The sequence below is a fragment of the Apodemus sylvaticus genome, chromosome 17 (assembly GCF_947179515.1).
Source record: "Apodemus sylvaticus chromosome 17, mApoSyl1.1, whole genome shotgun sequence".
In the NCBI taxonomy this organism is placed as follows: Eukaryota; Metazoa; Chordata; class Mammalia; order Rodentia; family Muridae; genus Apodemus; species Apodemus sylvaticus.
In genome coordinates, this window is record NC_067488.1 from 71,801,250 (window position 1) to 71,818,710 (window position 17,461).

Genomic DNA, 17,461 nt, shown 5'->3' on the forward strand with positions numbered 1-17,461 from the left:
CCATGTAATAAGGATACATGCTCTACTATGTTCATAGCAGCCCTATTTATAATTGCCAGATGCTAGAAAGAACCCAGGTATCCCTCAACAGAAGAGTAGATGCAAAAAATGTGGTATATCTACACAATGGAGTACTACTCAGCCATTAGAAACAATGAATTCATGAAATTCTTAGGCAAATGGATGGAGCTAGAGAATATCATACTAAGTGAGGTAACCCAGACTCAAAAGATGAATCATGGTATGCACTCACTAATAAGTGGATATTAACCTAGAAAACTGGAATACCCAAAACACAATCCACACATCAAATGAGGTACAAGAAAAAAGGAGGAGTGGCCCCTGGTTCTGAAAAGACTCAGTGAAGCAGTATAGAGCAAAATCAGAACAGTGGGAAGGGTTGGGTGGGAAAACAGGGGGAGGGAAGGGGACTGATGGGACTTTCGGGGAGTGGGGGTCCAGAAAAGGGGAAATCATTTGAAATGTAAATAAATATATCAATAAATTAAAAAAAAAAGAAACAGTGACTGTCACCTGACATGGTAAGAACCATGAGATACATCATGTCCATGTCAACACAGACAGTGGCTGTCACCTGACATAATAAGAACCATGAGATACATCATGTCCATGTCAACACATGAACAGTGACTGTTACCTGACATAATAAGAACCATGAGATACTTCATGTCCATGTTAACACATGAACAGTGTCTGTCACCTGACATGGTAAGAACCATGAGATTCATCATGTTTATGTCAACACATGGACAGTGTCTGCCACCTGACATAATAAGAACCATGAGATACATCGTGTCCATGTCAACACAGACAGTGGCTGTCACCTGACATAATAAGAACCATGAGCTACATCATGTCCCTGTCAACACATGAACAGTGACTGTCACCTGACATAATAAGAACCATGAGATACAACATGTCCATGTCAACACAGACAGTGGCTGTCACCTGACATAGCACATTAACTCCTTGACCCACTCCACCAGCTATTTTATTTCTTTTCTACTCTAGATGGATACTCCCCATGTCTGTGAGTTTCCCATACCACACAGTACACCCATCAGCTCCTTCTGAACAGTCTACGATGCCCTTCCCACATCCCACTTCTTCAAACACTTCCTCAGAAAAATTTTTAAAAGGTGGCATCATTTGCTTTCTGTTCTTCACATGTGTAGGCAAGTGTTTGTTGATTGATTATTAAAGAGATAGAACTGTCAGTGCAAAATATAATTGTATTCTTACATTTTTCCTTGTGGTGTTTGAAATAATGTCCTGCCTGGCATAAAATAGATGTTTGTTAGATATTCAGATCCCACTTGTCGTTGAATTCTAACCTATTTTGCTTCCTTTTCCTTTTCTGGGGATGTAGGATATTATCTCACAATTTTTCCAGCTTTTCCCAGATAGGCTTTGTAGATAAAGTTAGGGTTAGGTGGTCACTTGTGTTTAATTTAAAATCATGCACTAGAAACATAGAGATAACAGTGTTTCCTTTTCTACCAGGCAGACATACTTTACATCACAGTCACTCTGAGTTTACTTGTGGCCATGTAATGAAATGCATGAATTCCCGTTACAGCACATTTTCCCTGCACACAGAGCCCTCTGGAACATGCCCAGCTGCACTGAGCGACCTCACTTCACCCTGGACCTCCACTATCAGGCCACATTTCTGCCCACCTTCATCAGGGCTGCTGCTCTGGAACCCTTCCTGCACCCATTTTCCCTGCACGCCAAGTCCTCTTGGGCATGCCTAGCTGTCCTGAGTGGCTTTCTGTCCCTGGACCTCCCCTCTACCTCCAACCCCCTTCTTGCCCAAGGATGCCCATAAGAGGCCTGCCACACCAGGATCATCAAGGTTAGGTCCCCTTCCAATACCTGCTCCAACAGGAATATCCAGGGACAACAAAATAGCTAAAAGCCCACAAAAGAACATAATCAACAAAAGCCAGGGCAATATGACACATTCAGAGCACAGCTATCCTACTACTATGTATCCTATACATCCTGGATATCCTAATAAAAGAGAAGTACAAGAAAATGACCTCAAATCCAACCTTATAAAGATGATAGAGACCTTTAAAGAGAAAACAAGTAAATTCCTCAAAGAAATACAGGAAAATACAATTAAAGAGGTGAAGGAAATAAATAAAACTGTTCAAACACTGAAAATGGAAATATAAGCAATAAAGAAAACACAAACTGAGGGAATCCTGGAGATGGAAAACCTAGAGAAAAGAACAGGAACAATAGAAACAAGCATTACCAACAGGATACAAGAGATGGAAGAGAGAATTTCAGATGTAGAAGATGTGATAAAAGAAATTGATACATTAGAAAATGTTAAATCTAAAATATTCCTGACACAGAACATTCAGGAAATCTGGGGTGCCTGGGTGAAAAGACCCAACCTAAGAATAATAGGAATAGAAGAAAGCAAAGAGTCACAGCTCCAAGGACTAGAAAATATTTTCAACAAACTCATAAAAGAAAACTTTCTCAACCTAAAGAAAAGAGATGCCTATGAACATACAAGATGTTTACAGAACAACAAATGAGACTGGACCAGAAAAAAATCCTCCCACCACATAATAATCAAAATACTAAATCTACAGAAGAGAGAAAGAATAGTAAAAGCTGCACGGGAAAAGGCCAGGTAACATACAAAGACAAACCTATCAGAATTACACCCAACTTCTCAACAGAGACTCTAAAAACTGAAGGACCTGGTCAGATGTCTTGCAACCTCTCAACAACTACAGATGCTATAGATTACTATACCAACCTAGATTACTATACCCAGCAAAACTCTCAACCACTATAGATGGAGAAAACAAAATATTTCAAGATAAAACCAATTTTAATAATATATGTCCACAAATCCATCCCTATGGAAAATACTAGAAGGAAAACTACACCCAAGAGAACACAGGAAAAAAGTAATTCCAAACCAGCAAAAACAAGGGAAACACACACACACCACCACCACCACCACCACCACCACCTCTACCACCACCACCACCACCAACAACAACAACAACATCAAAATAACAAGAACTAACAATCACTGATCATTAATATCTCTCATTGTCATGGACTCAATTCCCCAATAAAAAGACACAGGCTAACAGAATGGGTTAGAAAACAGGATCCATTACTGTGCTGCATACAAGAAACACACCTCAGCAATAAAGACAAACATTACCTCTGAGTAAAGGGCTGGGAAAAATTTTTTCCAAGTAAATGGACCCAAGAAGTAAGCTGGTATAGCTACGCTAATATCTAATAAAATAGACTTTCAACCAAAATTAATCAAAAGAGATAGGTAAAGACATTTTATTCTCATCAAAGAAAACATCCCTATAACCCCTAAAGAAATAGAAGCAGTCATTAAAAGTCTCCCAAACTAGTATCTGAGTCTTGGAAGGCCAGGGGCCCGGGGTGATAGCTGGAGCTTGTCGGATAGCTTTTGCCAGCATGTGGTACTTTTGTTTTCGGGCTTTTTCATCTCTCTCATGGTATACCTTGAAGGCCAGGGCCAAGACTTCTGCCTGTGGAGTTAGGGGCCCTCTCTCCAAGCACCTAAGTTTTGCTCTTACGTCGGGGTAGCTTTGGGAAAAGAAATAAGTCATTAAAAGTTGCTTACCTTCCAAATTCTCAGGATCTAGATTGGTGTATTGTAACAAAGCCTTCGTGAGGTGTTCTAAAAACTTAGATGGATTTTCCTGTTTGTCCTGGACAACCTCTTGGAGGTTTGTTTTTTTTGTTTTTTTTTTTTTTTTAATTTATTGGCTTTAAAGCTGCCTTTCTGAGACCAGCCAGAAGGCAGGTAACAAACCTGTTTCTGGCTAAAATACCAGCTATGGAATTGTAATTCCATTGAAGGTCCTGGTCAGGCACTGTCTCAGATCCAATTGGATAGCTTCTGTCTGTCTGGGGAATTTCATCTGCATGCATTTTTGCCTCTTTCCAAACTCGCCTGCATTCATCAGGAAGTAAATTGTTAGTAAGAATCATATGAATATCATGGAAAGTCAAGTTGTAAGATTGAGTAATGTATTGAAACTCTTTAATAAAGTTAGAGGAGTTAGAAAAAAAAAGTCTCCCAAACAAAAAACAAAACAACAAACAAACAAACAAACACAAAAACAACAACAATAGGACCAGATGGTTTTAGTGCAGAATTCTACCAGACTTTCAAAGAAGAGCTAACACCAATACTCCTCACAAAATAGAAACAGAAGGAACACTGCCAGACTCATTCTATGAGGCCACAGTCACCCAATCACCCTGATACTTAATCACATGAAGACTCAACAAAGAAAAAACTTCAGACCAATTTCCCTTATGAACACTGATGTGAAAATACTCAATAAAGTACTGGCAAACTGAATCCAGACACACATCAAAAATATCATCCACCATGGTCAAAAAGGCTTTATCCCAGGGATGCAAGGATAGTTCAATATAGTTCAAACTTGTCAATATAATCCACCATATAAACAAACTAAGAGAAAAAATCACATGATCATCTCACTAGAGGCTGTAAAAGCCTTTGACAAACTCCAAAACCCCTTCATGTTAAAAGTCTTGTAGAGATCATGGATACAAAGCGCATATGTGAACACAATAAAGGCAATATACAGCCAGCCAATAGCCACCATCAAATTAAATGGAGAGGAACTTAAATTAGTTCCACTGAAATTAGTGACAAGACAAGACACTGTCTCCCTATCTCTTCAATACAGTATTTGAAGTCCTAGCTAGAGCAATAAGACAACTAAAGGAGATCCAGGGGATACAAATTGGAAATGAAGAAGTCAATGTATCACTATTCACAGATAACATGATAGCATACATAAGTGACTCCTGAAACCCTACCAGAGAACTCCTACAGCTGATAAATACCTGCAGAATTATGGAAGTCTATGGGAGTGACCCTGCCTTAGATTCCTACCAGAGGGGGTTATAGAAACTGAAGTGGCCACCTCCTATAGCTAGGCTGGGCTTCCAGAGGAGGGAGGGGACATGAAATCCTCCCACAAAACCTTCAATCCAAAATTGGTACTGCCTACAAAATGTACAGGAATAAAGATGGAGCAGAGACTGAGGAATCAGCCAACCAATGACTGTCCCAACTTGAGATACAGCCCACATGAGAGAGCCAACCCCTGAAACTATTAACGATACTCTGCTATGCTTGCAGACAAGAGCCTCGCCTAACTCTCTGGAGAGGCTTCATCCAGCCAGATGCAGACAGCTGCAGAGACCTACAGCCAAACACCAGGCAGAGCCCTGGGAATCTTGTTGAGGAATGGAGGATAAACATGAAGGGGTTAAGGACATCACAAGAAGACCTACACAGTCAACTAACCTGGAACCATGGGGACTCACACAACATGGGCCACCAACCAGGAAGCACGCAGGAGCTGGACCTAGACCCTGTACACATTTATAACAAATGTGCAGCTTGGTCTTCATGTGGGTCCCCAAACAAGTGGAACTGGAGCTGCCTAAGTCTCTGTTGCCTTTCCCCCTACTTGAACTGCCCGGTTGGGCCTCAGTGGGAGAGGATGTGCCTGGTCTCCCTGAGACTGAATGTCCCAGAGTGGGGGAGTGCCCAAGGGGGCTCTGCTTCCTTGAGAAGAAGAGGGGGCAGTGGGGGTGGATTGTAAGGGTGGGGCTGGGAGGAGAGGAGAGGTGAGAGGGCCATGATCGGGATGAAAAGGGAATTAAAAACTTTAAAAAAGAAAAAAAGTCAAGAAAAATACTTATTTTGCATGCGTGATCTCTCAAGCGCGCGCGCGCGCACGCACACACACACACACACATGCATGAATTCTTGTATATAACAGACTCTAAAGATTACTCAGGTGAAAAGGTTTGGACTGCACTTATCTACAATAGAGGAATTAACAATAATTGCTTTCTAATAAAGATCACTTTTATTGTCTCACTAAATAAATAAGTATAGTATTTCCTGAATTGATCCCTAATATGGCTGTCAGGTCAGCCACAGCTCCCTTCCCTCCTACTCTTGGACAAGACTATCCTAAGGCCACTTGAGACAGTGGAGACACTTGGTGAAAGATGCCTGGTCCTTTCATAAAATCAAAGAGCAGAGATCCCGCCCCACTGGCTTCACACCATCCACCCACAGCATGTCGTGAACTGTATGAAAAAGCCTTTACTAGAGTCATGCCACTGATATGTTGTTGGGTTACACTGATAACCCCATCTCACAAGCATAAGTGGGAACTTGCAGTCCTGGTGCTGGGGCTAAGGCTGAGGATAGATGTTCTGGTCCAACCATGCTCACACACCCCACGAACTGCTTCTAGATGCCCTCTGTACCTGTTGCCAACTGCTGGTCTCCTTTCTTATCCCATCATTGCTGCCCCTCTGCCCATTTGTGTGAGTCTCTGACCTCCCTGCCAGACACAATCACCTCTCTTCGCTTCCATCCTAGCTCAGGGTAGATTTTTAAAAAACACGTACCACGTAACTTATGACAGATAGCCTTTGTCATGTGCCTCCATTGATAGCAGAATGACTGTGATAAAATGTCGTGGATGTATCCTTTACAAGCTAGGTTCTTTCTACCATTTTCTGCTTTGTAGGTCTTTCTGGTCTTTTCCAGTCATGTCTGTCTTATCAACACTTTATTGTATCACTACCCAACAGAAATGTGGCACAAGTCACATTTGTAATATGTGAAACTAACACATTTAGCCTAATGTAGCGTAAATATTACATTTTTAAAAATCAAGTCTTCCAAATGTGCAGTGCACACTTGTAGATCTCTCTCCTCAGATCTGAAGGCAATGAAGCAGCACTGCCCACTTCACACAGCACCATCTTGGTGAAGCCATCCTGAAAGAAGGCGTCTTTGGAAGTCTCCTGTCCAGTCTGGTTTGGTTGTCTGTCTGTCCAGAGGGCTAGCCCTAGGGAAGGGTTCCAGCCCTCTTGTCCCCACCCCCACCCCCACCCCGCCCCACTGCCAGGCGCCTTGCATGGTCGCAGGCTGTGGGCGGGGCCCCGGGAGCAGCAAAGCCCGTGGGCTGCTGCGACAGGAGCGTGGGTCCAGCGGTCCCCTCCGCCCGCGCCTGCCCCCGCCCGCACCACGGAGCCCCGGAAGCGGCGGGATTTCCTGTGCCCGCCCCGCGCCAGCCCTGTCGCCTGTCGCTTGCTGTGCGGGCCGCGGGCTCTGCCGCGCTGGGCGGGAGGCAGCGCCAAGGGGCCGAGCCGGGGTGAGTGGGGCCAGGGTGTGGGCGGGCGTGGAGGAGGCCGCCGCCTGGCTGTGGGGACGGTGGTGTCAGTGTCCTTGCCCAGTCCCGCAGCTGTGAGTGGGCGTCCCCGTAGCACCCCGTAGTCACTTGGTATATCCCCGACTTGCGGGAACCTGTTTTCTGGCCCCACTCAGCCAGCTCCAGAGTCTTCTGAAATCTGAACCTCCCCAGTGTGCTGTGACAGAGAGAAGAAATCTTAACTCTGGGAGGCTGGGGCAGAGGTGCCTTACCCGCTGTGGCAGGGCCACTGGAGCTGCTCTCCTCCCTGTGCCCTTGGGCCACTCTTTGATACTAAGGCCCTGTCTCCGTCCAAAAGAACTCGCTGAAAAAAAACAATTAAATAAATAAAACTTCAGCAGGTGCCCTGCCTCCCAGATACAGAAACAGGCAACAGAAATGAAAGTCCGAGAACCCAGGCTCCAGCGGACTTGGGATCATCCTGAATTAGGGGAAAGGAAAGAAAGAAGACAGGCTAAGGCCGAGACCCCAGGTGCTGGGCCTGCCAGGAACACCCTAGCAAATGCAGGCAGGCGACAGTGATCCTCACCATCCTTTGCTCTGGGTTCCCGCTAACATTTCCACAGGTTTTCTGTCGTCATCCAGCTGGCCCAGTGCGCTCTGTAGAAAGGTTTCCCATAGAGGACTCTCCTCTGAAGGAGGCGACAGGGAAATGGGTTGAAACAGGTGTCCGGGTACTAAACTGGAGATGAACCTGCCCTGCCGGAGGGCTTGCCTAGGCGGCCAGGGAATAAAGAGGTCTGGAGGAGCCGAAGGGCGATGGTGCCCCGCGCTGTCTCAGAGTGAAAAAGAACACAGGCGCTGACATTCAAAAAGCTAAAACGGAAGTTCCCCCTAGTACTGCCTTCTGCGGTTTCCCTTCCTCACCTAATGTCTCCGAAAGGGAAACCATGTAAGCTGGGAACCAGGCCACGATGCATCCCTGAAGCCCCAACACCATCTTTGAGTGCCAAGATGGAAGAGGAATTTCTTCTTCCTGTACATTGTTCTTAGAAATCTTTCGTCGGTCGGGCGGTGGTGGCGCACGTAATCCCAGCACTTGGGAGGCAGAGGCAGGCGGATTTCTGAGTTCGAGGCCAGCCTGGTCTACAGAGTGAGTTCTAGGACAGCCAGGGCCACTGCCCCTGTAGCCTTTCCCAGCCTCCTGGGTTTCTGCAGATGTTACTGGATGATCCCATGAGCCAAAATAGCCCCTGAAATTCTGTAAACGAGTATACTGTTGCTGTCTTCGGACACACCAGAAGAGGGCGTACGATCCTATCACAGATGCTTGTGTGCCACCATGCGGTTGCTGGGATTTGAACTCAGGTCTTCTGGAAGAGCAGTCAGTGCTCTTAACCGCTGAGCCATCTCTCCAGCCGGCCCCTGAAATTCCAACTTGTTCTAGGGAGATTATTGGTCGCTTGGTCGATGTGGAAAGGGAATAAAAATGACAGAAATGGATTGCCGTGCAGAGAGTTGTTCCATAGTCGTTATCAAATGGGACCTGTCTTGTTCAAGGATTGTTGTGGATTCTAGAAAAAGAGCAAACAAACACTAACCTAAATCTCTTTCTTGTGATCCAAAGCATTTATTCTGTTTGATACATAGGAATGACTGTCTGTTGCTTGTCAAGCCCAACTATGTCTGTTGGTTTAGCTTTTCCAGCAGCTGGTTCCTGTCCCTTTCTCGATTCGAATCTCTTCCCGTGAACAAACACCGGCTTCTCCATACTATCCTTGAAGCTGGATATATTCTTTATAAGGCACTGTGACTGGAGCCTGTCTGTCACACACTTCACACCACAGGGATGCTGATTCCCTCTAACGCTGTGTTGATAGCGCTGCCTTCCCACTCCCCACTTCTCCATGCTCTGATCTTCCTGTCATCTCCAATTACCCTTCATCTCCTCACCCACCTGCAGTTCCAGCCCCCTGTCAGGGCTGCCTTGGGCACTTACAGCTTGCTTTCATAGCTCCCCAAATTACCAGTGGTCTTTCTGCTGGGTTTATGTCACTTCTCATTTCCTATGTAAGCATGGCAGATCACGGGTCCCTTCACCAAGACTTTTCTTTCTTTTTTTAAGATTTATTTATTTATTATATGTAAGTACACTGTAGCTGTCCTCAGACACTCCAGAAGAGGGCGTCAGATCTCATTACAAATGGTTATGAGCCACCATGTGGTTGCTGGGATTTGAACTCAGGACCTTTGGAAGAACAGTCAGTGCTCTAAACTGCTGAGCCATTTCTCCAGCCCACCAAGACTTTTCTTAAGGGAGGCTCTATCTGGTTCAGCTTGAGAGAGAGAGAGAGAGAGAGAGAGAGAGAGAGAGAGAGAGAGAGAGAGAGAGAGCAGGTACTCATGACAGGTCACACCCACTGGGTGGGACTTCTACATCAGTTGATGAGCATTTAATTTGAGGCATAGAATCTCTAGGTATGATAGCATGATCTTTGTTGAGTGGATTCTTTCCTGTATTTTCAACAAATTCACTGCACCTTGAGTGATTGAAATACAATGGAAACCCTCTGGATTTTCGGGATGGGAGTAATTTTGTTTTAAAGTGAAGTTCTTGCATTCCTGGGGAAGCTCCGTTTATAGCGTGGGGCCTTCAGAATAACAGGGACTTGACTGTGTAGCACCCGTCACACCATGCTTTGTAAATTCACCTTCCATTGAGCTCCTCTGACTGTTTCCTGTCCTTAGTCCTGGGAACTGTTCTCTGAAGTTTCCTTGGGCATACCATCCCCTTCCATAGATGAGTCTATTAGTTATTGCCTTGTTCCAGGTCACAGTGCGTGCTTGCTGCAGACATGCTTTCGGAGCAGACCATAGCCCTGGGTGCAGGGTGGGAGCCAATGAACACGCAGCTGGATGCGGCTGAACCACAGTCAGAAAGGGGAACCCAGGAAGGGCACCCGTGGAGAACAGCACCAAGGCCGCTGGAGAGCCTTCACCGTGGTCTTGAAGACGAGCCACTGTCCCTTCAGGAGAAGGGTGAGAGCACACAGGGTGGGCTGGAAGCACTAGACGTCTCCTAGTCTCTGCTCAAAGAGTAGCAGTAAAAATTCCTAACCTGGCTAGGTGTGGTCGCTCACACTTGTAATCCTATTCCTCGGAGACTAAGGAAGGAGGATTGCCCTAAGTTCCAGGTCAGCCTGGGCTACATAGCATGACCCTGTCTCAAACAACAATAGGAATCTCTAATTGCCACTGACTGAAGAATATACTGAATACCAGGTTCAGTCTGTTTTTCCTGGGCCCTGCTGTCCAGCAAACAGTGAGGCCCTGCATCGTCCAAGCTTGTACGCAGGCTTCCCTGTTTCTCACATGGTCATTCCTCCTACAGGCAAGGGCGTCATTAATGGTATTGGATGCGGGAGACACATGAAGTGCTGGGAGCCTCACGACTGTTGGAGACTGCAGTCGATAGCATGTATTTTGCATGATGAGCACAAGCAGTACCCAGGCACACTCCAGCTAGTCTAACTAAATGTCCCTGGATCCTCGTGGAACTGTTTGAGTGGAGGACTCTGCATCTCTATGCATGTGCTTGAGTTTTGCCAGTGAGCACAGATTGAGAAGATAAATAGGGCCCGGTGCATCCTGGGAAAGGTCTGGGAGTTCATCTCTGATGGTCCCTCTCTCCCCTCACCAGCTCCTTCTGCTCCCTGGGTCCCGGCCGTTCCCCAGGAGGGGGACACTGGAGACTGGGAAATGGCAGCCGCACTTCTCGCAGCCGGATCCCAGGTGAGCAGTGCTCCCCCTGTTCTCTCCCAGGGTTGGGCCATTGTCCTTCTACGGCTCAGGCGCCATCCCACTGGCTTGTTAGTTCTCGTGAACACTCAGGAGTGCTTAGAACGGAATAGATTCTGTTTAAGGGATGTATAATGGTGTTTTGTTGGGTGAGTGTGTTATCTGTGGGATGGGGGTGGGGAGTTCAGAATAACTCGTTGATTGATTCTTTTAGGAAGACAATCTGAAATCGGGCATGGTGGTGCCTGCTTAAAATTCCAGTTACTGGGGAGGCTGAGGGAGGAGTGTGGCTTGAGCCCAAGAATTTTGGGACATTCTGTGTGGCACAGTGAGACCTTGAGAGAGAGAGAGAGAGAGAGAGGAAGATCCTAGGAAAGGTAAGAAACGAGGGGCCAAGGAATGCTTGGAAGAGCATCAAGTAGATCAAGTAACCATGACGGGGTAGATTGTGGAGCTTTTAGGGAAGAAGAGAGAAGAAAACACTATGCAAGACCTGGAAAGAGAATGCAAGCGGAGAGAAAGCACGGAAAGACAGCAGCGTCAGCAGTGATGACACCTCAGACTGCTTACCATGCGTGAGCCCTCCTCTGTACTTTACACATACTACGTACCGTGAGAATAACTCAGTCACTCCGTTTCATTTCGAGAACACCAGCAAAGAGAAAGATGGAGGCATTCGGATAAGGCCACCCCTGCGCCACCCCTACGGCCGTAGCTAAGAGCCGTTTGTCTCCAAATTTTGGGCTTGCCCACTCTGCTGTAGCACTCAGAGACACCGTACCATCAGCGTACAGTCATCAGCGTACCAGAGAGGCAGGCATGCTTTGTTTACATCGTGTTGACAGAGAAGGGAAGGTCAAGTGGCACAGTCCACAGGAAAGACTAAGACAGGTAAGAAGGGACGCAGTAGACACCTGAGGTTACACCACAGACCCACCGCGTCTGACATCTCATGGCCTTCCTCGGGGACCTCTTTTAGTCACTTTTCTCTCGTTCACTCCTCGGCCTCATTTCTTTTTCTCTTTAACAAAGCTTCTGGCCTTGCCTAGTGAGTGACTGTTATGAGTGACTCTTAGCAGGTTTTCCTCAGGGACCTCTCTTGCCCTCTTCCCTCGTCTGCCTCAGTCCTTGATGGTGAGGTCGTGTTTCCCGTCAGAGCAGCTGCTAACAGACAACCACTGTCTTGTTTCAGGGCCTAGTGACTATCAAGGATGTGTCCCTGTGCTTCTCTCAGGAGGAGTGGCGGAGCCTGGACCCCTCTCAGACAGACTTTTACGGAGAATATGTCATGCAGGAAAACTGTGGGATTGTCGTCTCTCTGAGTAAGCAGGATCTTATGTTTCCTGGAAGGATGGGGCTGCCCACGTCTGAGTGTTGGAAATTGCCTGCCTAGGAGGCTTTCCTTGGCAAGGACTCTGTCTGGGCAACAAAGAAAGATGGTGGTGCTGAGCCCAAAAGAGTCGAAGTGGGGGAATCTCCTTAGGAACAATGCTAAATTGCGGAGGGAAAACTTGAGGCTCATCTTGGTTGGGAATTTGGGGTTCTTTACACAGTAGAGGAAGGGCCAACTGGAGCTAGTTCCCAGAAACTGGAGCCTCACCCTGGGGAAGGTGAGGTGCTACAGGTCAGACTTAACAGTGTTAAGGTAAAGTTGTAAGCAGAAAGGACATGGCCGGAGGGTTTGAAGGAAGAGAACTGGCTCATTGGGAAAAGCGTGTGGTTTTCTAGGAAAAGGAAGAGGGACTCAAGAGACGTGACCGGAGGCTTGTGTCTGGCTTTTTTATCACAATGATTCTAGAAAGTGATTTTGTCCAGTAACACAGAATTATTGAGCTAACCTGGTGTGTATGTCTGTCTGCTTTCTTTTCTCCTGGACAGGGTTTCCAATCCCCAAACTGGACGTGCTTTCTCAGCTAGAGGGAGGAGAAGAACAGTGGGCCTCTGGCCCCCAGGAGGGAGAAGGAAGGGACATCCTGAAGGCCACATATACAGGTGAGGACCTAGAATACTCTCAAGGGTGTCATCTTTACATGTCTCTAGCCAAAGAGTTTTTGTTTTCCAAAAGCAAGACTGGGTGCAGAAGCTGTGGAAGTCAGGCTGTGAGGGTTTGACCTGTAGCCCATAGCCGTGAGACCTTGTAGCTAAGTTATTACAGTTAGATGTGATACACCTGGGAGCAGCAGACGAGTATCACAGCACACAATAGGCACTCGATGAGAGCTGAGGCTGGCGGTCAGCATCCAAGTCATCGTAGAGATGCCTTCTAAATCTATCCAACCATGCTGTCAGCTGCCAGTGATGGCCGCAGCTCACGCCTCACTCTCATTCTGTGTGGAAGTGTGAAGATGGCGTCTAGGAAAGTAAATAGTGTAAGTAAATAATGCTGGTAAATAGATAGTAGGGAGAGCATTTATCACTTACTGGGTGATTACCAAGAGGAGACATGATACTCTTAAGGAGTTTAGCCCTCACACACACACACACACACACACACACACACACACACACGCACACACACACACACATACATATACACATATATACATACATATACCACAATACACATACATACACACATGTACACATATACACACATATACACATACACCCACCCACACATACATACATATACACATATACACATACATACACACATATACACATATACACACATATACACATACACTCACTGATACATATATATACACATATACACATACACACACATGCACACACACACACTCAAACACACACATGCGCATACACATACACACATACATACACATATACACACATACATACACATACACACACATACACACAAATACATACACAATATACCCACACACACATACACACATGCATACACATACACATACAAACATACACCATAAATACACACATACACACATACACACACACACATGCACACACACATACACATACATATACCCCACACACACATACACACACATACACCCACCCACACACATATGCATACACACACACATACACCCTCACATACACACATGCACACACCCACACACAGAGAGACAGACAGACAGACAGACAGAGAAGGGAACTGTTCCTGTTTTATAGAAGAAATGAAGACTTAAAAAAGATGAAAACTAGGCTTTTGATGATCTCTGCAGCTGCTGTGCTATCCTGGGCTGTCCTGCCCCTCTGGGCTAACTTCTGGCATCAGACAATGTTCCCTGGGACTTGGGTGCTGGGATCCTGTGTTGGGACTCTCCTTTTAAGAGCTACATTCTTCCCTCCCCTAGGAGATGGAGGTGAACCCCAGGGTGACGCTCCTGCGCTGGAGGCGGGACCTCCCAGAACTGTACCCTGTGTGCCCAGTGTGTCCGAAGACACTGCTCTCTGGAACCCAGGGCAGGCTCCAAGCTGGGAGTCCGCGCCCAGGAGCTCCACAGGAACTCTCCTGAGCCCACGTTTCCTCCAGGAGGACAGCTTCTCTCACCTTCTACGTAGCACAAACACAGATTCTCTCTTAAAACCACACACGTGCCCTCAGTGTGGGAAACAGTTTGTGTGGGGCTCCCACCTCGCCCGACATCAGCAAACACACACTGGGGAGAGGCCCTACAACTGCCTCAAGTGTGAGAAAAGCTTTGGGCGAAGGCATCACCTGATCAGGCACCAGAAAACCCACCTGCATGACAAGCCGAGCAGGTGTTCTGACTGTGGCAAGAGTTTCCGATGCAGCTCCCACCTGGCCAGCCACCAGAGAGTGCACGCGGACAGCAAGTCCTGCAAGGGCCAAGAGGTTGGAGAGAGTCCCGGGGCTCAGTGTGCCACGCCGGTGCCAAAGTGCCACGTGTGCACTGAGTGTGGGAAGAGCTTTGGCAGGAGGCACCACCTAGTGAGGCACTGGCTGACCCACACTGGGGAGAAGCCCTTCCATTGTCCTCGCTGTGAGAAGAGCTTTGGCCGCAAGCACCATCTGGACAGGCACCTGCTGACCCACCAGGGGCAGAGTCCTGGGAGCAGCTGGGACAGACGGACCTCTGCTTTTTGAAATCTGTCTCGTCTGTAGCTATGGTCATACCTGTCAGCCAGTGTTACCAGCAGTCACTGTCAGAGCTGCCTGTTTCCTGTACCCTGAGGGCGGGAACATTTCTCACCGCTTCTGGGAGACAATATTTGAAAACAGAACAAAGTTTGGGGAAACGGGTGCAAAGTATGTGTGCGGCTGTTCATCCTGAACCTACTCTCAAGGGTGCAGTGGAACCAGTAGTGATGGTTGAGGCCCATTCTCATTGGTTGGAGTTTATGCAGTACCAGTTCCTAAATATTTACAGAGAGAGAAAGTGAAAGGGGCCGTTAGTATATCAAGGGCTCTGAGAACCTCCACAGCGGATTTTTATTCATGTAACATTTCCTAAGTTTGTTTGGCTCCAGGATCTATTTCAAGTCCTGCAGAATGGGTGACTCCACGAAGTATACTTCTGTGAGCATTGGGCTAAGATGAAAGGAAGAAACAGGAAAGAGATGATGGCCAGGCATTCGGAGCCGGGGAGCAAGGGGCCAGACCTTCTCCTGTGGGTCCGCCTCTCTTCCCCGTGATTACACACCTCTCACTCCTCCCTCTGCAAAATACAGAGTGGCTTTTCACTCACAACCCGTATTCCCCTTATCCTGCCCAGCACACACACACACACACACACACACATGCTCAACATACATCCCACAACACACACACACACACACACCCCACATGCATACACATGCACACATGCTTGACACGAACAATACACACACACACACACACACACACACAGAGAGAGAGAGAGAGAGAGAGAGAGAGAGAGAGAGAGAGAGAGAGAGAGAGAGAGAGTTGAGAGATCCTTACAGAGCTAAAGAATGGACTTTATAACCCCAAGTAATGGAGGTCCACAGAGCAGGAAAAACTATCCCCTTGATCAGAGCTTTCTCTTATCTGTGTTTTTGTGTCTGTGTGTGTATGTGTGCAGGGTCTTTGAAGACAGCATGCTCAGTACAAACTGTACAAGTTAGGTTTTCTAGAAATTGTGTTCTAGGGATAAGGGTAGTGGGGATGGTGTGAGTTTTGGTTTTGTTTTTAACATATTCTGAGTGGTAAAGGGAGTCGTGGTACAATGGTGTAACAATGGCTTGAGTTGTGTACAGTTTTCCTGGATATTCCTGGGATGTAGACAGTTGTGGATTTGTAGATCTAGGTCTGAATCTCTGGGAGGAAATCCTTTTTCCCTGCAGAGACAGAAAGGGGCAGTGACTTTTGGTTGTTGTTGACCTTGAGTGATGTGACAGTGGTTTGTGCTTCGTGGGGGTTCTGTCTTGTTTTACGTGCTAAAAAAAATCAGGATGGGGTCACAGTGCCCCAGTTTGGCTTTCATCCAAGGGAAGGATCGTTGCTGAGCTTCTCCTTCTCCCAGGAAAAGAACTGAGGAGAAAAGGCTGCTGCTTACCGTGGCAGCTTGGCGTCTCCTGGTTCTGGAAGGCTCTTGCCTCTAAGGTTAGCGCCCGCACCGGGGTTCAGACAAATATTCTCATGCCTGTCAGTTCATGAGTTTTCATTGTTTTTCTTTTTGGTGATTGTGTTAACACACATCTTACAACTTAACCTCTATGTAAGAGAAGTTTGGAGTCAGGGAGGGAAAGAAGCACAGAACATCGAGGGGGCTGTTTCCAAGGCTCATGTGCTGCTTTTTCTCCTTGAGATATTTATTTTTCGCACACTGTTGAAATTAGCCAGAGAAGCAGGAGGAAGTGCTTTTCAGCAATCTAGTTAATGAGTGCTCTGCTTGGGAAAACGGTGGATCAGACAGAGCTCTTGGGCCAAGGCTCAAGAGGAACTGAAACAGAGTCATTTTGCTGACTGGGCAATTTGGTTATTTGAGCAGCCCAGCCTCCAACTCTCTCTGCTGCTGCTGAGAATAAACCCCCCTTCTCGAGCTAGGATGCATCGTCTTGCTTACATTCAGATGAATTAAGCAAAAAATGGGCAGCCTTTTGCAAGCCGGCCTTAGCCTCCCAGGATTAGAATCGTTCTAGAATCAGTATTATGAGAATGAGAAAAATCTCATTCACTTTAATACAAATATTTAAGATAAGTCAGTTCTGTGCAAAGTCCTCTGCAGCAGAACATGTTTCAGCATAGAGATCCCTTGGGGATCTGATAGCAACCAGAGTTTACTTGCAGAAAAGTAGACATTTACAACCCACTCATTTGCATATGCATTAAGTGGACACAGAGCCTGCCCCTGGCACCTCTGAATAGGACGAATAGTTGTTAGTGGTGTCTCACACCTTTAATCCCAGTGGTGGGGAGGCAGAGGAGATGGTTTCTACTGTCTGGATAAGCCAAAGGCAATGTAATAAGATTTCTGGAAAAA

The 17,461-nt window shown here is 46.7% G+C and overlaps 1 protein-coding gene across 2 annotated transcripts; it reads left to right on the top strand.

Moving 5' to 3' along the window:
* Positions 1 to 7,152: 7,152 nt before the first annotated feature.
* On the top strand, positions 7,153 to 16,461 carry Znf641 (zinc finger protein 641). 2 transcript variants are annotated; one of them, XM_052161397.1, is made up of 6 exons: positions 7,153 to 7,271; positions 10,099 to 10,307; positions 10,969 to 11,060; positions 12,259 to 12,388; positions 12,945 to 13,058; positions 14,351 to 16,461. In XM_052161397.1, the coding sequence occupies exons 2-6, from the start codon at positions 10,124 to 10,126 to the stop codon at positions 15,103 to 15,105; spliced, it is 1,275 nt and encodes a 424-aa protein (XP_052017357.1). In that variant the 5' UTR covers positions 7,153 to 7,271; positions 10,099 to 10,123; the 3' UTR covers positions 15,106 to 16,461. The 2 variants fall into 2 exon arrangements, with proteins under 2 accessions (XP_052017357.1, XP_052017356.1); XM_052161396.1 differs by lacking the exons at positions 7,153 to 7,271; positions 10,099 to 10,307; positions 10,969 to 11,060 and adding an exon at positions 11,212 to 11,957.
* Positions 16,462 to 17,461: the final 1,000 nt, after the last annotated feature.